Genomic DNA, 24,793 nt, shown 5'->3' with positions numbered 1-24,793 from the left:
GTGTGTTGGGTGGGTATTATCAGTGGCCATGTATTTGACTTCAGCTTTACCATTTGTTCTATGGTGTTTACCTGTGACGTGTGTTGGGTGGGTATTACCAGTGGCCATGTATTTGACTTCAGCTGAGCACAGATTTTGAAGTGTGTTCTCTCTTAAGTGGAATTGTCACTTGTAAAGTATAGCTCCTTCTTAAACCACATATGATAGAATAAATATTAAGTAGTTACATACTGGAAAAACACTTCAGTGACTAGAAAGTCCTTCTTTGGAGCACACCAATGTGCAAAAGAGTCTGGCAGATAAAATCTGTTTATGTGGAAGACTCAACATATCCTTTACAGTAAAGTTTACTGAGGTTTCATTGTACTGCCTGACATCTCTGCAGGTGAGATGTTTAAGATAACACAAATGTGAGAGAAGCCACAGCCTCCTCTTACAGCATAAGGCAAACTTCAATATCATTAAAAAAAAAAAAAAACACAACCACAACCTTTTTGTTCATGTTTGTTTCATTTACCTGATGCTTTTTGCCTGTGCAATAGGCACAAGTATCTGTGTGCTTTATCCTTTTAAAGATGTCTTTAATGAAATGTTAACATGCCACCTAAAGGAGATCAAAGTGCCTGCAAATTTTATGTTAGTTGCAGGGATGCTTCTATAGTTCTAGCGATGTGTTTTCTCATGATATTTTCTATCTTTTCAGCACAAAGATAAAATATTTTTCTCCATCTCTCTCTTAACAGAACTTTCTGCAGAAGCCAAAGCAGCATTACTTGAATTTGAAGAGAGGGAAAGGCAGCTTAAACAGGGACGGTATGGCTCAAGGAGAGGAGGGCGAAGAGGAGGCTCTGTTATGTGTCACGGAATGGGAGAACAAAGGAGAGACAATAATGATAGGGGACGAATGAAGGATCACAGGCCTGCACTGCTGCCAACCCAGCCATCGACAATGGTACCTTTTAATCCTTAGTTTTCTTTGTACTTATTTTCAGGAAATTATGGAGAAATGCATTCTAAATTGTGACTCTTTAGAAAGGTGGAATATGTATTCCAGCATACGCTTTTTACTCTTTCAGAGCACTGATAGGCAAGATAGGCTTTGTGTAACATGGTGATTGTGAAAGTATATGCTTAGTGCTGTTACCAGCCTCAATTTGAGGATTCTCAAGGTCTCCAAATGGAAAATGGGTTTTGACTCATACAACACAATCAGGCTTATGTAGTGGTTTGCCTAAGTATGGAGGAAAAAGTTAATTCCTCTGAGAAGTTCTCTACGTGCAACATGGAAATGTGTTCAGTCCCCCATTGTTAATAGTAATTTAGTTTAAAAACATATGATTCTGTAAAATATTTCTTGTTTTTTGTCAAACTAATATTTTTGCTTCTGAAAAATCTATTGTATACCTGCTGTGCTACTACAGAAGCAAGTAAAAGCCTAGGAAGGTAATTGCAACTAGATAAATTAGTATCTTGGGATTTCAGAAGAAATTTAGTTTTGTTACTGTTTTTTATCCTCCTGTGCTTTGTACCACAAACTAAAAAATGCTACTTTTTCCATCCAAAAAAAAAAAAAATCCCAGCAAGTGTGTGATCAATAAATGTGATCACCTATTTTTGTTAACTGTCATAAAATGTACTGGAAGCTGAAATTGTAGAACAAAGCTTGTGTGTGTCTTTGCTGGACAAGGTCGTCTGTATTAAACAAAGGGGATTTTTTCCAACAGCAATAACTCTAGGTGCAGACTAGCAGGAGTCAGTGGATTTCTCAGTGGTTGAGAGCCCTGCAGTAGAATGTTTCATGCTTTTAAAACAGTGAAGGTGGAATAATTTTTTTCTATATTGCTGCAGTCTTTGCTAGTTATTTTGATCTTAAATGTTGTAAACATTGTGATCATCACAGTATCTTCTTGTGCATACTTTGTAGCTGCTTTGCTTTATGTATATGGCCGCTGAAAAAAACTGTGTCACATCTGTGTTACTAAAAGGTTGCCTCTTTGGGACTCTTCTTGCACTACCATTTGGAAGTTACTGGACTAGGACTGATATCTAGTATCAGTGAGTTCAGAAGCAGAAGAATGTCTCTGAAGAGAAGCACTTATATATATATATATATTTTATTCTACCTGATTTTGGCCATTTGTGTTTGTTGAGCAGCAAGAGACTGTTCTGTGTTATGAAGGGTACCTTTGAAAGGTATCTTTAAAGTAGTTTTTTCTTCAGGCAGGGTAGATAGATGGTCTGCACTGATATCTTAAGAATCTAGCTTAATTTGTATTTTGACTTTTGTTGCTTCTATACATGAGACAAAAATTAGTGGATTTGTTTTGATACTAGGACTCAGATTTTTAGTGATCATCACACATACCTTATTGCAGTTGATGACGGTTTCCAGTGGCATATGCAGAACCTTACATATGAAACTAGACAGTTTTACTGTTAAAAACAAGTGAATGCATGTTTGCATTCCCTTTGTGCTTCCTCACTCTTTCTTGTCCTCTTCTTCCCATGAATGTCTTTGATTGTTCCTTTACTTTGTGGTGCTGACGGTTTTTAACAATTCCAGTTGATGATAGGGGAAGGAAGGTTTTCTGTTCATATTTGGCCTTAATTGTTCTCCACAGGTGTCTTGTTTTTGTGCTGATTTATGTCAGGATATTTTAACTTTAAAGCCTATTGACTTTATTCTTTTGTCTGACTTTAGACTCATTCACAGAGGTTAATTCCAACACACCAGCAACCTGTTAGGAGTCTGTTCCAGCAGCACCAACAACAGCAACAGCACCAACAGCAGCATCAACAGCAGCAGGAACAACAGCAGCAGCAGCAACAGTTACAATCTTTGCTTCCTTTACAGCATCAGCATCATTCTTCTCCTCCTCCAGGGCTACATATGCCCCCTCAGATAGAAACACCTAGAATAATGATGACTCCACCTCCAGTGACACCTCAGCAACCGAAGAACATACACATAAATCCACATTTCAAGGGGACAGTAGTGACGCCTGTACAAGGTGAGCTTTCTGAACACCTTCCCAGTCATGCGAGCATGACTCATCTTATTCTTTGCCAGGGATGCAATAATTTATTTGTTTATCGCTTCATGGGAATATGCTTCAGGCTGATATTTTTTTCCTTAAGCTTGGAACAAATGGTTCACCTAAAGTGAGACATAATATTGTTGGACTGTGGCCAACAGAAATGGTAAAGCCTTTTCAGCTTTATCGTCTCTTTACTGTAAAGCCCAGAAAGAGCAGTAAAAATGGAAACTGAACAGCGAATGTGCTTTTAAAGAGTAGCAAATGTCAGTTTTCAAAACTAGATAAGTACTGCAGTTTATGATTTCCAACATCATTCCAGCTTCAGCCAAGCATTCACAGAGTGACCACCCACCTCTTTCAGTGAGAACACACTGAGGCGCTCCTTGCACTGTAAGTGCTCTGTGAAAGGTACCAGCTGCTGTCCTTATTTGACAAGATATGTGCCCTCAGTTCTCCTGTCAGTGCCACGTTTGTGATGGTTTGATTTGCAGCCTACAAGTACACTTTTTCCATAACTTAACACAGGCACTCTTTGGTCCACACTTTTTAGGGCAGCTCTCAGCAGAGCTTTTAACATTACTACCTCTTTGGGAAGTGTTTAATCCCTAAACACCTGTATAGCTCTGATTCGTGATTCTGCTGGGACTAGACAAAGTAAAGAAACATATATCTATTTATGCCTATTTACGATTAGATTTTCTATATTTCCCCCCCTTCAAATCAGCAGAACTCCAAGCCAATGCTGTCTTTGCTTCATTTATTTGACCAATGAAAGATAGGAATTTGGCAGGGTAGGATATTGCCAGTTGATAGAGATCTATCAGGCTTCTCACAGATGGCCTCACAGTAGCTACATTGTAGAGATTATTTTACTTTTTCCCCTCTAATAAAACCAGTGCTTCCCACCAAATTATGCATCAGGACAAATTATCTGGAAGCATTCCAAAAGGTCCTTTAGTCTTGGATTTATGCCTTCTGTTCATGTTCCTAAGATTTCAAAAGTGACATTTCTTGTTTTGTGAAAAGCAAAAATTCTTTTTAGACTGTTCTAGATGCCTCTCCTCTCTCCCCATGAAAACTCAACAAATCCAGCATCTAGGTGAAGAGTTTTCCTCCTGATGCCAGCAGTGACTACTGAGAATTTCTACTTTTGCCGAACATCAAAAGTGTAGCAGTATATTCTCTCTTTTGTCTGAGTTTGTTTTTTGCATTATCAGGTGGCTTCAGGCTTGTCTCAGCCTTATCAGTACATCTGTTGTACTGTGGTTGTTGCAGGGGCCTTGCTTTATCTTGATCATGGCCTTTTTTTCCTGTCTTTACTTACACATCCTCATTTTAACCAAGTTGTGTACTTTTTGCATGTTAGGAGATCTTCAGTGTTGGATTTGTAGTCTGTTAGATCTTACACCTGCTGACTGTGTGCACATTCATTTCTTGGCTGGTAAAAGTCTAGTTGTCCTCTCAGAATGAGCAGCCCTGGAGATCGAGTGAGGAACATCTTTGCTGTGTGTATTGATGGCAGCTGGTTCCTGTGAAATACCTTTGTGCCATTCGTTTTACTGAAGGAATCCTTGGCAAGACTACTGAATATTCCTGTTAATACGTGCAGCATACTGTTAAATGCAGTCTTTTTAAATTGCTGTAGAGTTTTAATCTTCTTGATTAGAGAGCGCATATGGGACATGAAGTCTTCTGTAGTGGCTGAGAGGAGCTGCCATCTCAGTCTCTTCTTCTGCAGCATTGCAGCTAAGCTCCATGAAAGTATGCATTTGCACGCCTAAGGAAAATGTGTGGGAAATCAGTAGTCTTCTTCAGGGAAGATGAGCATGATTCTAAAATCTTCAATGGCATTTGCATATTAAGATGAATTTTTAAGCAGTCACTGCAGGCAAGCAGTAGACACAAATACCAGTGTAGGGAGTGCTCTTGTAAATTTCCTCTTAAAAAGTCCCCCTCTGTTTAATCAGTCTGCTTAAGGCCCCGGTAGGCAAGAGACTGGTTGACAACATTAGGATGTGTTTCACATGTAGCATTGTTTATTTCAGGGGAACAAGAAGTATGAAAGATCAGGTTGACTTCATGTTCCTAATGATATCCTGCCCCTTCTTGGCTGAATATATTTCCAGATACATGAGGGTTTTTACACATTGGTGAATACAGTCAGATAGGTGCAAAGTTTATGGGGATTCTGTTGTTGAAAATGTGATGCCTGGAAGCTAAAAATGCCGTGTCTGGAAGTGCATGATATGCTCACTTAGGTTCTGTTAATTTTAATGGTGTGCTGTCATGTTTTAGTGTAGACTGGCATTTTTTTCCTCTCTAATTTTATGGCAGGATTAAGCTCACGTACTTCTAATTGTCAGCACCAAGGACACTTTTTCTAACTGCAAATCATGGAAATGTACTTTCTCAACATCTTTTTGGTTTGAGTTAGTCTTGAAATGTGTTGAGTGTATCAGTATTTTCTAAAATAGACTCAAACATCCTGTAAATTGTTATGAAATTTTCACGTGAGTAAAACAGCAAATATAAGAGCTTTAGTAGCCAGCTACTTCAGCCTGAAAGTGAGTTGACGCATGCTTGAAGAATCCTGTCATTGGCTTATTTCTTTGATGTCTCAAAGGCAAATCTTACAGTGGCTGCTATTTCCCTGCCCAGCCTTGAATCTTGGTTCAAAAAAAGTAGGTAATTTCAAGTCAGTTTTGTTTCAAACAAATTTCTACTATTTTTACTCTTTGAAGCTTCATAAATGATTAGGAAAGACTCACTCTATCAAAACCCCTGAAATGGTTATGTGAGCCTCTGTGCATACGTGCTGCAGATACTGCTCAGTTGGCATTCAGCTGTGCCTTTTATGGCATTCAAATCCTTTGTCTTTTAGTTGCTTGCTTGTCTTTTCTCTTTTTTTTGTGTCCAATTCTGTAAATTAGTTTTGAGTTGTAAGTAGTAATTTTTTTCTGAGTGCATGTCCAAATTTGAATATGATCAATTTACAAATATTGGGGGACTGTATATAGATGTACTATGAAATACTAATTCAACCTGTGATAGAGGTATTGAGTTTTTTCCTGTAATGTTTATGCCACAACTAAATATTTCAGGGATACTGTGGTGCTGCAAAAATTGACATGAACTAAGGAGCAGTTTACGGCAGCTCAGTAGATTAGTATGCCATTTACCTTTTAAAAACTGTTTGGTGTCTTGGGAAAAATTCCATTATAATTCTCCTAAATAATCAATATGGGAATTTCTTCATCTTTCAGATATAGCATTGGAATTTACAGCCAAAAGCAATTTAATCTTAAAATAGTGTCTAACAACATGCTGTATATTATTTTTGAAACATACTTTTCAAACCTGTGGAAGATTTGACATCAGGAAAATGAATGCTTATTTGAGGCTTCTTTGCTGCTTCAGCAAGTGTCCAAGGATTGAAAGGGCACAGAGTTTGAAGTACTATCTTTCATGAGTATTAAATTCATTTACTTAAAATATATAAGTATATTTCTCTCTATATGCTACTGCCAGAGGCAGGATACTGAAATAGACACAAATGCCCTGTTCAGTTGACACTTCTCTACATTTCCCACTTCAGCGATTTTTCTCAGTGCCTCTCTGACCTGTAGTACCTGAGCTATTTTAGTCCTAGGTCTGTCAAGAGCACCCTGCCAATTTTTTCCAGGTGGCCATGGCTGTTTGGTATTGACAGATGTTCATTAGAAGCAAGGATGAGATGATTCCGATAATTTTCTCGTGTAACCTGATACAAAGTTTGCACGCCATCCTTCGGCACTGAAAGACCAGTGCAATTAGTTTACCCTGTCAGTCCCTGAACTAGTAAACCACAAGTACTTAACAACAGTGGGTAGAAGTCAGACATAGACATGAGCTAAAAATACCCACTAATGCATTAGTTCTTGTGCCTCGGTTACCACGGACAAAGGGATTTTTGAGGCATTTTAGCAAACTCTGTTGGGAAATGCAGCTAATTTGAGGGAGAAGTTGGGTGCATTTCCTAACATCCTTCCTGCTCTGAAGTGTAAGGCAATAGTTTTCTACAGAGTTGATATTTAACCCTGTGTGGGTAACATTCTCCTGTCGCTGTCACAAATGCTAAAAATAAATGGAAGAAAAGTAAACTTACTGAATTTTTTAGTAAATGAGTAAACAGGTTCAGTACTGCTTGATTGAAATGCTTTGTTTAACTTCTGTAGGCCTTCTGTTTAACACTGAAACATTTGTACCACTTAGAGAACTCAGAGGAAAAAAGACTGAACTGGAAAATGGGAAATCTGTCGTTACACTTTGTACTGGGGATTCAAATATAGATTCAGTCCCTAATGTGATCCAGCAGTAGGTGCTTTGTGCATTATGCCATAATATTAAGTGAATGTTTTGGGAAATATTTTTTGTGACTAGTCTTTTAAATGTGGTTGTATGGGTAAGTCATCCATATTAATCCCCCTCAAATACTGATTTTGGACAAGTTATTTTTCAGGAAGGGGGTCCCTTAATTCTTGGAGTCTCTTTATGAAATAGCAGTCTTTCATCTGAGATCAGCAGTTCTGTGATTACATAAACTGTGATCACAGTTGCATATACCATTATAGTGGCAAGGCCAGATTAAATAGTTTTTGCTTGCTGTTAATTGTCACTGCCTGCCTCATTAAAACCTCCTCTGAACAGTGATTTATACCAGGTAGCGGCTCTGATGCCCCTGCTTGTTTTGCGGGAGGTTGGCGGTGAGGCTAGGAGATACCTAGGAAGTCTTGAGAGGCATGCATTTGAGAAGGTGAATTAATCATGTATCCTTCTATTTGAAACATGGAATTATCTTTGGAGTCTGTGTCAGCTTTGTCTAAGAGATGTCTTTGGCTGAATAAGTATTCTGGTTTCCCTTCCTGGAACAAGGAGCAATCTAATTCTGGAAAATGCAGAATTAAATTATGTAAATTAACTAAGAATCCTAATTGCCCTGTTGCATGTTGCAAGGGAGGGAATGGTTGCTTAAAGTTAATTGTAAGAACTGTGACATGTGAGGGTAAATGTAGCAGATTTTAATCATGGCTTCTTATTGCAACTGCTTTTGGAAGTAGCAGTGACAACTGTTAGGTAAAACAAATGGTGTTAAAAGGTGCTTCTTGTTTCAGTGCCCTTGCTGCCAGTTCCAGCCCAGCCAAGACCTGCTGTAGGACCCCAGAGATTTCCTGTGAGTAGCAGCTGTTTCTTCTTCTCCGATATGGATAAGCATACATTTGCAAGGAAATATTAATATAGCAAATAAAAGCTGTTCTAGTGAAATATAATTTTAAGGATATGTAAATATTGACAATACACTCTGCAGTTGAAAATGTTTGTTAAAAGCTTAAGGTCAATGGATTTTTGAGAGTAGAATTAATTCTGTTTAACTGTAAAATTGTTGAACTAGTCTCTCCAGTGGGAGAGACATGAATGCATCTTGTCTTAAGGAGTAGGGCTTCATTTTATTACTTGACTCTTTCTGTATAAATAGAATCCTTATTTTATTTGGTATAATGAAAGGCTATTTGAAATAATCCCTAAGCTTAAAAAGCAGTATATATATTTTTATTGTAAAAATCAGCAACATTTCATTTTTATCATTACTTCAGGCATTTAAATGCCCTCACATTTTTATATAAAAACAGGAATGGCATTGCATGACCTTGCTTTCTCGTCTGTGTTTCTAACTTCCAAAACAAACAAGCTAACCTCACTAGGCTAGTTTCACTTGCTAATTTTTTTTTTAATTCTGTGAATGAAGAGAGTGCATACTTCTAGACCTTTTCGCATCATGTCATAATTTTGTTATCCTAAATATTTAGTTTTAAGAGGTTTGCAAAATATCAAAATAAGCAAAAGAAAAATAGTTCGTGCAATATTACCTTAAATATTTTCAAATAAATACCCATTTGTTATGTTTCTCAAATATATAAACCATACAAAAATTATTCTCTTAAAGTGTGCAGCGTTGAAGGAGGAAAGTAGATGTTTATGAACATTTGTGTAATATCACACAGTAAATTACTTGCACAGAGTCAGATATATTTGAAAGAAGCGTATTTTGGAAACCTGTTGTGACTTTTCCTGTGGGCATACCTGTTTTTTTTAACACAGAGTATTTTTCTTACAAGACATCTAACTGAGGAACTGTGATGTCTGTATTTTGCGCAGTAACTGAGTTTTTAAATGTTTCTTCTTTGAAGTATAAAAAGGTTAAGCAGTAAAACTTGAGTTTCATTAAGTGAGGTTGTGTTTTATAATTTCATCATCAACACTTTACCAGAGATATTTTTTTATTCAAAAATATCATGGTTTTCAGAGGAAATAATTTTCTTCAGGAGCCTTTAGTATTATGTGGAGACCTTATTAACATTTTAAAAGCAATTCAGATTGTTTTTTATGAAAACAAGTATCTTGCATTTGTTTTCCTTTGACACTAAGTTGCTCTGCCAATAAGCACAATTTGGGAGGGAAAAGGAATTGGAGGACAAGGAATATCTGTAAAGGCATTGTAATTGACATCTTTGAAGTGTGTTTACATCAGTGTAGAAAAATTGGAAATTAATTTTTTAAATTGACTGTGAAATTAGATTTTAATTCTGTTCACTTTTGTTTTTGCAAGTTGAGAAGCACTGCAAACCTAGCTAATCTTTTATGCAACAGTTCTTAAAATGGAATAAAATAAATTGAACATTTTTGGTAGGACTCGCTCCTTTTGCCTAAAGGAAAATACTTAACTGATTGCTGCCCTTTTATGTAAGCACTACACTAGCAAAGAGTCAATGTAATTCTTTTTTTGTAAAGAGGAGGAGGGCTAGCTTAACTAGGAGTATCCAGTACTGTGACTTGGTTGCCCTGAGTGGTTTTTTTTTCTTTTTTTCAGCTAGTAACCTGCTATATGACCCTGATAAAGTTACTTAATCTTTTCATGACTCACTGAGTTATAAAATGGGTATAATATGGATTTCCTTTATGAAGTACTTTATAAATTTTGCATAGGTTATCAGTCGTAGTAGGATTAGGAATGAAGTGTCATTGTGTACATATCTCTTGTTTGTTTTATTAAGTGTAGTATGTTAGCTCTTGAGCTGAAGTCAAATTTACTTTCTGACTTGAACGTTTTATCTTGCAGAACTGTCTTTTTTGCTCTGTTATATGTCAAATGCCTTTGTGCCATTATAATTCAGTTGTTTATGTATAAATGTTTACTTATAGCAGTATAGCAATGGTTAGACAACCATTTTGCTGACAAGCCATTTGAAAAAGATCAAAGATGTATTGCAGACTATAATTCATTCATTCTTTTCCTCACTGTAGAAAGAATCTCTGGATATGTAATAACTTGAATCTGACCCTTTTTTTTTTTTTAGGATTGCTTGAATCTGACCCTTTTTTTTTTTAGGATTGCCTAATCAAAGGATAGTAGTCAACTGTTTTTTCTGGTTGCTTTATTTCTAAAAAACTGTGGCGTTAGAATTAAATGTTTGTAGCTTTCCTCTTTAACTTTGAACTGCCTGGTTTATTTTGATTGAATGTGGCAGAGATGGAAACATTAAAGGTAATGAAATTCTTGTAAGGGAGAGACCTAAAAAGTGCTAGTGCCTGCACTGAAGGAAAAATTGCCTCTGAGTTCTTGTCTCTTGCGTAGGAGAGAAACCTCTCAGCACAGAGAGTCTGTGTGTGCTCCGAACATGGGAAGAGCTTCAATCAGAGCTAATCAATTGCAAGTCATAAATCCATTGGAAACCAGGTGTTATTAATTTAGGGCTAATGAAGTGCGTTGTAACCATGTAATGGTTAATTCTTACAACCTTTTGCAGAAGGATGTAATTGAAGAGTTGAACAAAGTTGTAATGAGCATCTTAGCATATTGGTGAGAATTCAAAATTACAAGAAAGAACGTAGTGCTAAGTCAGAGTAGTGTTGATCGGGCTGGAACCTGCTTGGAGTTGGGACTGATTAGATTCACTTAACCTTGAATCTAAATTTTAATATTTCAGGGTAGGGCTCATTGTTCAATTATTTCTTACTTAAAGCTTAAGCCCTTAAGTGTTTAACGGGTTTAGCTGTTTGATTAGCTGTGTTCCCTACTTGAAGTTATTTTAACATTTGCAGGAATCTTGAATCAAGCAAAGAGATGGTCTAGCTCTTACTCTGTAAGCATTCAGGGTGGCTTATTGTGAATTATATTTGAGAGCTATGTTCAACTCATTAGGACTGAATAAATGATGGATGTGAGGTATGTTAGCAGCTGAGAAATGTGGTGAGCTTGTGCTAACTAGGACTTACAGCCCTGAGTTCTGCAAAGGCTTCTACTTGTCTAAATTGCAAAATACTCTTCAGGTGATAGTAATCTAATCTTCCAGCATATTTGATGCTAATATTTTTCTGAGTATTGAATTAACCTGGAAGTGTGGAAGTGCCCATTACATGTTTTCTTTAAACAGTTTAAACAGATTAAGCTAGCTCTTTGGCCGAGTCCTTCTGGAGGTCTTGTTCTATCATCTGCCTTTGCTTTAAAGGGGTTAAAATGCCTTTCTGTGAATTGCTGTCTCAGTGTCATGGTTGGTATTTCACAAATAATGGTCTACTTTGGGGACTGTAGAAAGGTGGCAGAAGGCTTTATTCATACACTAGCTGTATGGGTCTTCTGAATTTTTCACATGTTTTCTGACGAAATTATTAGTTCTTGTGGATGCCCCAATGCAGGTAGGGAGCCTGTGGCCTTTCCTGTTACACAAGAGGGACACTGTGGTTTCTGTCTTGTGCTGTTTATCTGGGCTGATTTTTCTTTAAGCTGCTGCATTCTGTGAAGAGGGATGGAGAAAAATAAGGGAAGAAGAAATTAAGTAGTAAATGGAAGAGGTGTTTTTAAACACCTATTATGTAGGCTGCCGCTAACTCATTATTGTAGAGGTCAGATCCTTTCTTAATATCAAACTGGCAAAATTGTTCACTTTCAAATGGCAGTTTTCATGAGCTAAGGTGATGGTCCAGATCTTTTCATCTCTTATGTTAGACCACCAGCACATCCTGCATCTGAAATCTTTCAGTGTTTGCCCAAAGAAAAATGTATAAAGACTTTCTGCTTAAACATTGTTGAATTTAATAAGCACTGAAGTAATTTTTGTACGGTGCACACTTGTGTGCAATTTTTTAAGGACATAAAAAAAGTGGAGCAAGTGTTGTCGTGCCTGTTTTGAGGTAGAACATTGCAGAGAAGACTTTTTTTGTGGTCAAAATTCTTCAGCCAGAAATTGTGAGGGATACCTAGCATATAAATTTGGGGCTGGAAATGGGGTATTTGGAGTGAAGAAGTTGTTGGAAAGAACCTGCTTCATACTACTCCAGGCAGAAGAGAGATTTGTGGCCATTCCTCCTCTGCGTCCTACATCCTCCTCGGAAATTGCTGCAGAGAGAGTAGAGCCTATTAACGCATTTCTCTGCCTTTTGCCAGGAGAATTTTCAGGAAATTGGGATAAATTACAATTTAGCTGCTCTTCGTAGCCTGACGTGCTGGGTGTGGTGTGAGCTAGGCTGGTGTCCATCTCACAGACAGAATCTATTATCTTTAGTCAACTGGAGTTTTAGAGCTGCAGTTAGGAATAGTCTGCAGTGGCACGAAACACAAGATGAACTGGCACTGTGTCAGCCTGACTAATTTATGTCAGGAAGGCTTTGATATTTTTTACTGCACAAAGCTTTTCTTCTTTGATAGGACACCTTAGTGCACGGGTACCTTTCACATAAGTGTCGAATTCAAGTCTGAAAAAGTTGAATCATACAACGTAAATTATGTTTTATTCAGTGTAAAAATAAGGCTTTTAATAGAGTGACTTGTCCTCAGGCCCTTGTGAATATTCTACACCACGTGTCTTTTCAGTTCCCTGGGGGTTTTGACGTGATTTGTTTTTGGAACTTACGTTACAATTTTGTTTCAAAATTGTCTTTCTTCCAAAGAACGTTTGATTTTTTTTATTTTCTTTAAATGGCAAAAACCTTAGTAAACTTTCTTTATATTCTCATTCAACATGCTTCCACTTGATCTCCAGAAAATCAGGTGTTGTCTTAAGTGGATGCTGTGAAAGGCAGTTGATTAATTTTAATTCAGTTTTTTCACTGTTTCTGAAAGCTGTAGTTTGAAATTCAAGCACTGCTTTTAAACACTTCTTTATGCTTTAATCAGTGAGAGGTTTTTAAACAGGTGCCTAGTTGTTGCTCAGAACAGAGGTCACTGTCCTTTATTGCATGAAACACTACTTTTAGACAGTGTATTAGTGCTGTACAAATTGATCATAAAAGGTGTATTAGAATATGGGTGTGCCTCTATGTAAACACCTCTTGCAGTATGTAGAAGCAGAAATTTGCAGTGCTTTTGGAAAAAAAAACTTGCAATAGTTGTTTCCTGTTGTGGGACTGCAAATAGAGTTAAAATTTTTTTCATCAAGCAGGGGTTTTAGCAACTGGTCTTGGCTTTTATTCTCCAGTGCTTACAGAAAGGACAGTTTTAAACAGATGTGCATTCGAGTACAGGCAATTGTTTTAAACTGATATTTAGTAAGTAATGATATTTAGTAACTAGTACGTGCTTGCAGCACTTTGTATGTAGGAGACAAACTGTTAATGGAAATAAAAAGCCACTTGTGAAAATGATTCTCCTACTTCCTCACAATTATTCTGCTTTAGCTATGGCTTTACTATAATGAGTAACAGTAAATGAAATTTTCACTCTATTACTTGTAGCAGTAGCTGATCACAGGTAGTGTAGAAAGCATTTTGTTTTCATTTAACAGGATACGTGGTATCAGGTGGTGTTGATTGACATTTCTTGGATAGTGCTTTCTACAGCATTTCATGCAAATCATGTTTGAATGAGACTGCTGCATCAAATTACATTTCTTTCAGATTATAGCCCTTGCAGATGTGAGACAGAGCTTGTTCAGCAGCTAGAAAAAAAGCTTTCTTTTTGAACACTTACTGTTTTCACAACTTGACTGCAAAGCCCTATAATTACAGCACTTAAGATAGTGAAGGAATGATGGGCACTTTCTCCTCTCAGATCTATAAGTAGTAGCAAGCAGATGCAGCATGAGATCCCTCCAGCTGTCAAATATTGTCAGGCTGGCATAGAGGGAATGCAGTTTAAAATGCAGGTGACATAATACCCAACATCCTCCATTTGCTAGTGGGCTTCTGATTAATCACGATTACCATACATTATCATACGATCAAATTTAATCATATCAATGAATTCCCATCTGCAGGAGGAGCAGCAGCAGCTAAACATGATGGTAACAGCTATTAAATAAGAGAGAAATAGATGGTTTCTACATGCAGTAACCCTTTAACTTGTCATGCTAGCTCCAGTGTGCAGATGCTCTGTAGACATTAAAATGAAACACAAAACTTGTGCATTTATATTTCATATATATTGTCATTTACCTTTCTGTTAAGTAATTGCTATTTAACACTGCCAAAGAAAACAGAGTTGTAGAATTTTTAAAATTTTCCCTGTGTTAATGATGCTAGATTTTTTTCAGTTTCAGCTTTAGTACCTGCTAAATACAGAATCACAGAATGGTTGGGGTTGGCAGGGACCTCTGGAGGTTATCTTGTCCCAGCCTGTGCTCAAGCAGGGCCACCTAGAGCTGATGGCCCAGGACCATGTCCAGATGGCTTTTGAGTATCTCCAGTGGTGGAGACTCCACAACCTTGCTGGGCAACCTGTGCCAGTGCTCAGTCACCCTCACAGTAAAGAAGTTTGATATAGATATATATTTTATGTATATGTAGCTGTATACTTTGATTTTGATATATTTGTATGAAAGAAGTTTTAACTTTTTTAAGCATTTAGAGTAAAGCACAAATTTTTGAGGCAAAGAGGAAAAAGTGTTATGCGTATAGCTATATAACCATTAGTTAGACCGTGTTAAAGAGCTATTTTGCAGCAGTCAAGACTCATAAAGAAATAAAATATACAATTAATTTCTTACTGCAATGCAGTCAGGCTAAACTAGTGCTTAAACACCAAATGGAGAACTGAAATATATTTAGTATAACATTACGGAGTCCTAGATGATAGTACAGTTCTCTTAAGGTATTTTCACTGAGCTGAGGTGTCCTTTTAAAAGATAATTTGTGTAATCCCAATACCAAAAAAAGAAAAAAACTATAAACTGGTATTTATTCATGTTCTGCACCTTCAGGTCTTGCTGTTTCTTTAGAATGTGAAAGGAAAAAATGCTTTGTTCATTCTAAAACAGTAAGTCATACTAGTCCTTACAGTAAAATGAGTTAATTTAGAGGAATACTGTGGGTTGACTGTAGGATACCCAGAAAGGAAAAAATGTTCAGGTCTTCATATGCAACACGTGAGTAATACCTGCAGGCACATTGAGAGCTGTAGATATGTAAAGTTCTTGCATGAAAGTGTTTGCAAGGTCAGAGATGTGTAAAGCATCTCCAAAATGAGATTTCCTTACAGAACTGAAAATCAGGATCAGGTAATTTAACTACTAAATAGTCAGGTCTGAAATGTCACTTTCTAATACAGATCAAAGTCCAGGTTAGCAGCAGTTCTAATATTTGTCTTCTATAAAGCTGACTGCTTTTTAAATTTTTTTGTAGCAATCTGAGCATTTTTTCGTTGAAGGGAGAAGCATCATCCCCAAGTTAAATGTATTTATCTTCAGTTTTCAGACTGTTTTTAAAATTAACTATAACTGCAGCTTCAAGCTTGGAGTGTAATGTAGAAATCCTGAATTTGATATTCATGATCCAGTTTAGTTCTGACCTCCGAGTTGTTTCTAAGCATTGGTGACTTGCAGGTCACCAAGGTACACTATGTCAATAACTACTGTAACTATTTTCATAGAGCAGTCTCTGTTAAGTCTAAGGATAAGGTGTAAATTTTGATAGGTGTTTTATCACACTAGTTCTGAATGCAGAAGAGGTCCAAAACCTGCCATACTTTTGGCTCCCTCATTTTTTAAACATTCTTAACTGTTAGCTTTCAGCACAAAAATCTGTAGAAGGATTTTGTTATCTTTAAATAAACTGATTATGAAATTCTGTTCTTGCAAGAGAGTTCTATTCTAAACCGCACTGATGTCCGTCATACTCTTTCTCCAAATTCTTTTACGTGATAATTCTATATTGTACTTAATTTTTAAAAGTTAGAGGGCACCATACAAAAATGCTCACAGAGTCTTCTACACTGCACCCCTGAAGAGGGTTGCAAACTGAAGTGAAACTGAATCTTCCAGATGAATTAGTTTAAAACACCTGTTTAAGAAATTACTTAGGTTTGAACTCTGAGGTTTGCGTTTACTCTTCCTTCAGGCAGTGCGGGCTCCTACAACTTGTCTGTCGCACTATTTGTTATAATGGCCTGTCTCTGCTTGCTGGAGACGCTCTTCCTTCGTCCATGTGGAACAGATGGATGGGAATATGGTTTTTCTGCACATCAGCACTGTTAAGAATGTAAAGCTAGAGCTGGGATTTAGTTAACGATACCTTTCCTATGCCTGCATTTTGTTTAGGAGTGTTTTCTGAGAATTGTTCTGAATGGGACCAGTTGTCCTGCAGATTTTCCTTTTCTAACATAGCTCAATGGTAGAGCAGATGAAGGTTCAGGAAACCTATCTGTGAAGCAGTCGTTGCATGTAGCACTGGTTGCTTGTGAACCATTCTGCTTTGTTGCTTTCTCTTGTGGAAACACAGTGAAGTTGGGAGTATTTTTGTGTCTGTTTGCAACATGAATATGTCCCTGCTTGATGTATTAGGGTGAGGATGCCTCGAAACCTACTGAAAAGGGATACTTTCAATGTACAATTAATCTAATTTTTAGATTTAGTCTCCTGAACTGTTTAGGATTGCTGGGAGTATCCTTCTTTTTCTGTATTGCCTGTGTCCTTATTTTAGGCTATGTAATCATGAGTTGGCTTAAATAACAAGGGATGCCATGCCTTTCTCTCCTTGCTTGTACCAGTTTTCCCATGATGGCTGAATGCTATTCGGGGACCTTAAAGAGTGAAATCAGGTATTGGTGATTTCTCTTACAGATGACCTGGACTTGTGCCTAAACTTCCCAAGATGCTTTCTTATCTCTTGGGGTTGTGTAGTATCAAGGAAAAGCTTGTCCAAGTTGGGTGGTGCATTTTAATATTAAAAAATACTTTTATCTTAATTGAGGAAAATACCAACTCATTCTCTCTCTCTGACTCAGTCTGCCTGCAATACTAGGATCTGTGCAGTTCACATGTTTGAACCAGCACTCGCCATCTCCTTGCATTTTCCCCTCAGAAAGTATATTCCAGAAACTTTGAAAAAAAACCTCATGTATGGGTAGCACACAACCATTGTCTTGAGTTTTATGATCACTCTGAGCTTTAATATTTGTCCTTAACTGAAATGTATTTAAGGCATGAATGTTTATAAGGTTGTCTTATAATACTAAATCCATTGGGAAAATTGTGGTGCCTGCTAGATTTTTGTTCACTTTGGTGGAATTGTATGATTGTTGTACACCTGACAGAGACACTATTGAGTCATTTAGACTGTATTTAAGGAAATACCAAATAAGTTCTATTACAAAATTTCATTGAGTCATTTCCTCTCTACGCTGTGCGTACTAAATGAGAATACTATGAAATTTGAATGTGCAGAGCCATGGTTTGTGGGATATATACACTGCTACTTGAAAATTTTTTAACCATATGCAAGATACATGAAGCAGAGCTTCCTACACAAGGGGATGAAAAGTCAGTTCCTTGCACCGGAAGGCAGGCATTTCAGGAAAGCTTTTCAAAAGTCTAGTAGCTGCTGAAATAAGAGGATTAACATCTTGTGACAGATGGCTATAGTTTTAATTGTCACAGGTTATAGTGGTCATTATTCTTTGCATTTAAACCATATAAGAAGAATTAACTGAGTGGCCCTGCTTAACTGTCAATGGGGTTCTCCTAGCTCTTTGCATTTTAAGTGAGATTAATAAATGAAAACATGTTGTAGAGGCAGGGTGTATTTTATTGAAAGATTCATGAAGTTTCAATGACATTGTTAAGGTATTTAATTAGTCTCATGAAAAAAAGTAGAGTGACCCTTTTAGAGAAGCTGATAAGTCATATAATAGCTGTTAGATCCTCTTTATTCCTTGCTTTATAAGATTAACTTTGTGCTAAGCAATTTATGCTAAGTTTTCCCTTTTATTGGTAACCAAAGTTATCTGTGCTTCATGAATAGATTATTGGAGATAACATCATGTAATTAACAAGAGATGCAGAAAAGTAAAAGTACAATTTGTGTAAGAATTGTATGAGAGAGAATGTTAATTTCTTAACTAGGAAGGATATTTAAAGGGATAAAAGGAAGGCAAAATAGTGCAGTTCTTTGAAAGGATTAAAGTAACCTTATCTCGTGTTCTTTCAGAAGGTGGGATTGCCTGAGTGTGTGAAAGTCATGTTCAATGAGCTATTCACAATTCTAATGAATTGTAGACACAAGTTTGCATTCCCTCTTTTTTTTTTTTTTTTTCCAAAGTGATTGATAAGGTGTAAGTTATGCCTTAGCTATATTGAATAATGGAAATTAGTAGAAGGGGAAATTGTGCAACCTGCAGGCATGTGGAATTGTATAAAAATGTCAATCTGAGGTGCTGTAAATAGTATCTCATAGGGGAGGAAGAGTGGGTAGATTTTTTTTTGTCAGAGTAAACTTCACAAAATTAAAGATTTAAGACAATAAAATACCTGTCAGTAGCACTTCAGTGTGTCGTTGTCTTCTCCTTTGAAGTATTTTTAAAATGTCTGTGATTGTGGTCTCTTTATAAATCCACACAGAAGCCTATTTCCAATGTAATTTCCTTCTAGACCTCAGTTCTCATATTAAAAAAAGATGATACGTAAGAATTTTCAAAGTAAAATTACACAAGGATAAATTCAGTGATGGAGTTAAGCACACTCCTTAAAAACAGGAAAAGGTACAGACCAAAAATTACTTTCTTTGGTAGTTTAAGAAAAATCTCGATCATTGGTACCTTGCTTTCAGTGTTTAGGCATTGACATGTTTTGGTGTGCAGAGAAGAAAAGAAAGAATGGCCAGAGCTATGGTCCCCTTCCAGCCCCCAAAGCCTTGCTGAGAGACTGTTCAAGAGCTCTCCAGCTTTCCAAAATGACAATTTCTGTCTCAGGTCTTCAAAACACTTGTTAAAGCCAGGGCTGGAGGTAGTGGTTTAGAAGGATACAGTGCTGAAGAGGTTGTGGTTTCGCAAAGAAGTACACGTCAGTTGGTTAAGGACTTGAAGGTCAGACTGTGGCGTGACGGGTGTGTCCGTGTCAGGTCTTATGCTGTTTACTGGTTCTGTGCTCTTTGTGCAAGTAGCTCTAAATCTAGACAGAAACTCAATTTTTAGGAGTCTTTCCTTGCAATTTGGTACACTTCTACTAAGTAATCTGATACTGTTACTAAATCAATATTAATGATACTAAATGATTAGAATGATGCTATATAATCCAGTAACATTAGAGAAGGGAAGAAAACTCCTCCGAACACTTACTGTATGTGCTCTGCTGGATCTTTCTTGTACAAATGTTTGGTAACTCAATCTTTGGAACCAATGTCTGTATGAAATGTGATCTAGCCTTGTGGCGTTGAGCTGGAAAGGCATGTAAATATTTTTTCCTTTCTCCCCTTGTCAGAGTTGGCCCCAATGTCAGACTGAAAAGTAGAACCTCGCAGCCGTGGCTGATGATATGAGTTCTCTCTTTTGTTAGGTTGAAACCTGTTAACTTGAAAATAGGTATTTTGAAGACTGAGTCTTATGAAGTAGGGAAATTTCCTAAAAGGTGTAATAATGGTGGGGTAACAGTTAAAATGTATTTTTTTGTAGGGAGTCTTAGTCGATGTGTGTACTGAATACTAGTTGGTTGTAATTTGAAACTGTCCGGATAGCAAAACCATGAAAAATGGGGGTAACTACTATGCATATAAAGATTTATTATGCATCTATGTTACAGTATGCTTATTTTATCAAAAACAGAGCATTATGAAAACTGGATTTTGCACCTGCTCTTCATTAATTTTTGAAGTTAAACAGCTCTGCGTGGTCTTTTCTACAAAATACCAGAGGGCACTTGGGGGTGCTTAGCCGCAAATAACTTGCTGAATGTGGCGTTTAATAGTAAAATAATCCACTCCTAGAATTATAGTTTAACTTCTTTTAAGCAAAAAAAACCCCAACCCAACCCAAAACAAACAAAAAAAACCCACCACAAATAAACAAACAGCAAACCCTCAAGAACTTATAAGTAATGGAGAATTGTTACATTACTTTGTACTAGCTAGACATTTAGAATTTGGCATAAGTAAAAGTTGAAGTTGTAGTATTAGTGTGTTCCTACTAAATTGGGAAAAAATAATGAAACCATAATGGTATTTCAGAATAATAGACAAGCGCCTCATAACTCGGAAAAATAGCGACCAAAGTTTATATATTTTATGGGAAAAAAAAAACACATATTGTGTCCGTAAGTAATAGCTCTAGTTGAACCTGAGAGTTTGTTTCACGTGTAGTGTGGGAAATTAATCCATCACACAGTCAAATTCCTGTTGAAATTGTCCCGAAAGGTTTTTCAGAAGAAATACCTCAGCAATGTAAAATCTGAAAATACAACCTTCCTCATACCCGTGTTCCTGTAATGTAGGGCAGAATTTTCTTTTGCTCTTTAGACGTAGTAGAAGCGAAGCTGGTTTAGGAAAAAAGTAGAGGGCAGTCTTTTTCATGGATGTTAGAAGGAAAAGAATCAAATTAATTTCACTTTTTAGAGCAAATATTGGTAATTCGTTTTTGGGCAAATAACAAACGTCTTTGCAATTAATTTTGTATATTCGCCTTTGGTTATCAGCCAAGAAATGTGATCAGTCATATTTTAGTAGTTCTTCAAAATGTCATATACATGAAGTTGAAATCTGTTCAGTGATCAAGTGGGTATTTCTTAGCGATACTCAGTTGGCTGTATAGTGTGCATTTTTACTGTGGTATGATTTGTATCAGCCATACTTCTGTAGCTCTGCCATTTTTGAAACTTTTAGGTTTCAGAAAACCCAACCCTCTGTTCCATTGTGTGTGGAGTAAGTGCTGTGGCAGGGAAGGGTTATGGTTCCAGCGCTGATGAATCCTGACAGTGAGGGACAACTCATGTTCATTGCAGGATATAAGGATCTTCATGTTACTTTAAACACAAAATGGAAGAGGAGGTTTGGCATTAGGACTGGAAAATATTTGTTATCTTTACAGCCTTCTCAGCCTCAAAGTTAAGTGAGATCTTAGTTTAAAAGTAAGGAAAAAACCCAGGATTCTTAACTGTGAGGGATGGAAAAAAAGAGATGAATGGGAAGAATTCCGAGCTACAAATATATCCTTCCCACTCTGATTTTGTTGGACTGTTTTGGAGTTACTTTGACCCAAACTTGTGCTGTGGAGTAATTGTATGAAATATACCACTAGTAAAACTAGAGAAAAAAGTCTATTTTCTTGGTGTATCTTGGTGGGCATTTGTTGGGATTTTTGGATACCAGTTGGATAGCTGTTATTTTATCTTAAAATCAGTGAAAATATTTAGAGGACCATAAATATTTGCTTCTTAAATTAAGCCAGATGGACACCTTTGGTACTGAAGGGAGCTTGAAATCAGTATTGTTTATATTTTTAACGGTAAAATATCTTGCTGGTTGTTGGTTTCTGTAATTTTTTAATACATAATCTTATTTTTTTAAGTGTGACCTTTCTTATATCTAAAATAACTTTGTATTACTCACTTCTAAAACTTAACTAAAGTTTATTTCATAAGGGTTTAAAGTTTCTTTATGATGGGAAATAAAAAAGCGGCTCTCATTGTGTGTAGTACTACCAGACTTCCATGGTTTGAACCAAGATGTTGTGCTGGTTGCCTGCCTCAGCTTGAAATGCATTGGTCGAAATTTTCCAAATACTTTCCTTCCACATTTGAAATGGTGGAAAAACAGTGTTATGCCCAAGTGAGCTATTAAGACCTGGTTTATTATTGCTCGATTTTTCAAGGAAGAAAATTGAGCTTGGCTGCATTGGGGGTGTTTCAGTATGCAAGAGCTGTGTGAAATTCAACAGGACTGTGCATGCAGTTACAATTCAGGGCTGCTTTCGGATGAGGTAGATCTGGGCATAACAGCAAGGGTATGGGTTGGCAGGAGAAAGAAAGCTGGTACAAAGAAGTATTTATTCAAAATACTGGTAGAGGATTTTTTTTCAACCTGCGTTTTCATTTGTTTCTCCTTCCCTGGGAGGAAAAAGAGAGGAAATTGCCGGGACCAAGTATACAGGCAAGAAAGGCAGGGTCTGGGTGGGGTAAATGGGAACTCCTGACCGGGTCCTACGAGACAAGGCCACTAGCTTGGGGTCAGGGAGCTGGGAAGCTGGATCCATGCTGGCGTTAGGAAACAGCAGGCAGAGCGAAAAACATGATGGGGATGGGAGAATGTATCTGAAGAGCACACAGGGCCAGGAGAACGGTAAGACTAATTGGACAGAGAATTAATGTTGGGGAAGATTGTTGAGACTGGGTTACAAATTTGGGGAACAAGAGCAGAGAAACCTGCTTATTTTGTAGCCTAAGCCTGTATTCTGTAGCCTGGTGCTAAACCTGAAGTTTGGGAGTGAGTGAAAGAGACTGATTAGGATCTACTAGCTCAACCATGGCGGCGTACATGGAGTTTAAAAGAAGCAGGTAGAGGAGACTATGGTCACTGCAATGCCGTTTGGTGCTTGGAAACAAGCCAAGCCAGACCATTGCTGCTGCCAGGTCTTCAGCTCAAGTGGCAAATATGTGATATTTATGCTTTATTAGCCCAGGTTTCAGTGAGTTTCCACTTGATGTGGTTTTCACTATCTTTTTTAGAAATAACTAAGATATATGTAGGCATATATTGTGTCTGGAGAAATATTGTGGGAGAATTTCAGAGCTTCCAAGTCAAGCTCTCTGAAAATAGGAAAAAGCGTGTTGTCCTGCTTTCTCTCCCCAGCTGTGATATGCTCATGTGACTATGTGCTGTAAATGAGATGCAAGACCACCTTATTTATCATCCAGTGATAAACTAATAACTAAATAGCGAAATATCAGTTGGCCTGATGGGTGCCTCCCTCGAGGCTGTGCAGCTTGCAGAAATGCTGTGTATTCCCTAGGATGGCTGTAAGAGCAATGCTTTGAGAAATAGGCTTTTATCACTAAGGCTTCCAACATGTGGGAATGCATTTAACCTTAGTTTGAAAGTACGTCTGGCAGCTCCTACATGCAGTGATGGTAGAGGTGTGTTTTGGGAGCAAAGGGTCAAGATCCTCAAGGTTTGTGTTCAGTTGTTCCTTTGGCAGGCAGCCAGCGCTGTCCTGCTCAACATGAGGGAAGAAGGGCAATGCAGTTGAACAGCCTTGATTTTGATGGGACAAATAAATGTCACTTTATCCCAAATAGCTCCCTCTTCCTCCATCTGCTGTTGTTTGCAGACAGCCTGTGAAATTCAAAGGCGTTTGTCTCTTTTGTGGTGGCAAGAATATTTTGTGCTAGTAACTGCTCACTTGCAGAAGTGTAGCAGCTCCTCCTACACACAGTATGTATCTTATGAGGACTGTCATGCTTGAGTGTAATAGAATGTCTTACCACTAAATGAAATACCCACAGGAGACTGGCTGACGGGGAGCACTGACAATGGGATATAGACCCTTTAATCTCTAGGAATGATAAAGTATTTGCAGTTGATATCTGTATAATGACATAAGTAGTCACAGTCTCGCTTCTAAATAAGAGGTCTTAGTATCTCACATGTTCCCGTTCAGGTGTTTCAAGAAGGCCACAGATGTAATAATGGATGTGATCCTTAGTGCCTCTCATCTGCTTGTTTGGGCCTTGCCAGCCCCAGTTGTAGCCTGTTGGTGGAAGGATGTTAAGCAGCTTTGTCTCCTGCTACTTCGGTAGCAAGTAGACTTCAGTTTCCAGGGCAAATAGCTGTTTTTGTTGTGTGAGACATTCTTTTGCTAAAATGCTAAGATTTTTGCAATACAAATAGGACGGGTTGAGACTGTGCGTGCTCTTTGGTGAGGGTAGCTCAATAGATAAATGAAAATGCCACTGCAGCTTAGTGGTTTGGGCCTTTGCTGGTGACCATATTTCAGTCTAGCAGGGAGTGCTTGGTCTGAAATGTATTTTGAAAAACTTGTCTTCAGCAATGGCAAGTTTTAAGCTTTAAAGTGAGCACCAGGGTGTAGACAGAACAGATGCCCACCACTAATTTCAGAATCTGTATGGAGAGAAAAACAAGGAAGTTCTTAGATTATTTTAATTGCTTATTTAGTTTGCTCATAATAAAGAAAGCATGTGAATAGAATGATTTATGTGAGGTATAGCTTTTTATGGTTATCAGGTTGACAACATATTTTGTCAGCTTTTGATATAAAAATAAGAACAGTGTGAAAATTACTCAGTTAAATGTGGCTTCTGCAAAGTTCTGCTTTTGGATTAACATCCTGCTTTCTGCACTATGTAAAGTCTCACTTTACATTTAAAAAAACTTAGTGGAGGAAAGATAATTTTGCGCTCTTTCTTATAATGCTTCAAATGCAAAGTTTTGAATAGGCAGAAGTGTTACTCTCCTGTTACTTCTTTTGAAAGATGATTTCTTTAATTTTCTGGCTGCCATAAATTGTACCT

At 37.4% G+C, this 24,793-nt stretch overlaps 1 protein-coding gene across 1 annotated transcript in view; it reads left to right on the top strand.

The window, feature by feature from the left end:
- Positions 1-24,793, top strand: part of LOC104465989 (RNA-binding protein 33-like) — a gene marked incomplete at both ends in the record, with an annotated part of 50,268 nt that overhangs the window by 23,616 nt on the left and 1,859 nt on the right. The window contains 3 exons of the mRNA XM_010079266.1: positions 744-952; positions 2,702-3,011; positions 8,189-8,247. Coding sequence (XP_010077568.1) covers positions 744-952; positions 2,702-3,011; positions 8,189-8,247 — 578 coding nt within the window. The remainder of the gene's footprint in view (positions 1-743; positions 953-2,701; positions 3,012-8,188; positions 8,248-24,793) is intronic.

This window comes from Pterocles gutturalis, unplaced genomic scaffold (assembly GCF_000699245.1).
Source record: "Pterocles gutturalis isolate BGI_N339 unplaced genomic scaffold, ASM69924v1 scaffold8571, whole genome shotgun sequence".
In the NCBI taxonomy this organism is placed as follows: domain Eukaryota; kingdom Metazoa; phylum Chordata; class Aves; order Pterocliformes; family Pteroclidae; genus Pterocles; species Pterocles gutturalis.
Note: the sequence above shows the minus strand (reverse complement) of the source record. Positions and strands in the feature narration are given on the sequence as shown.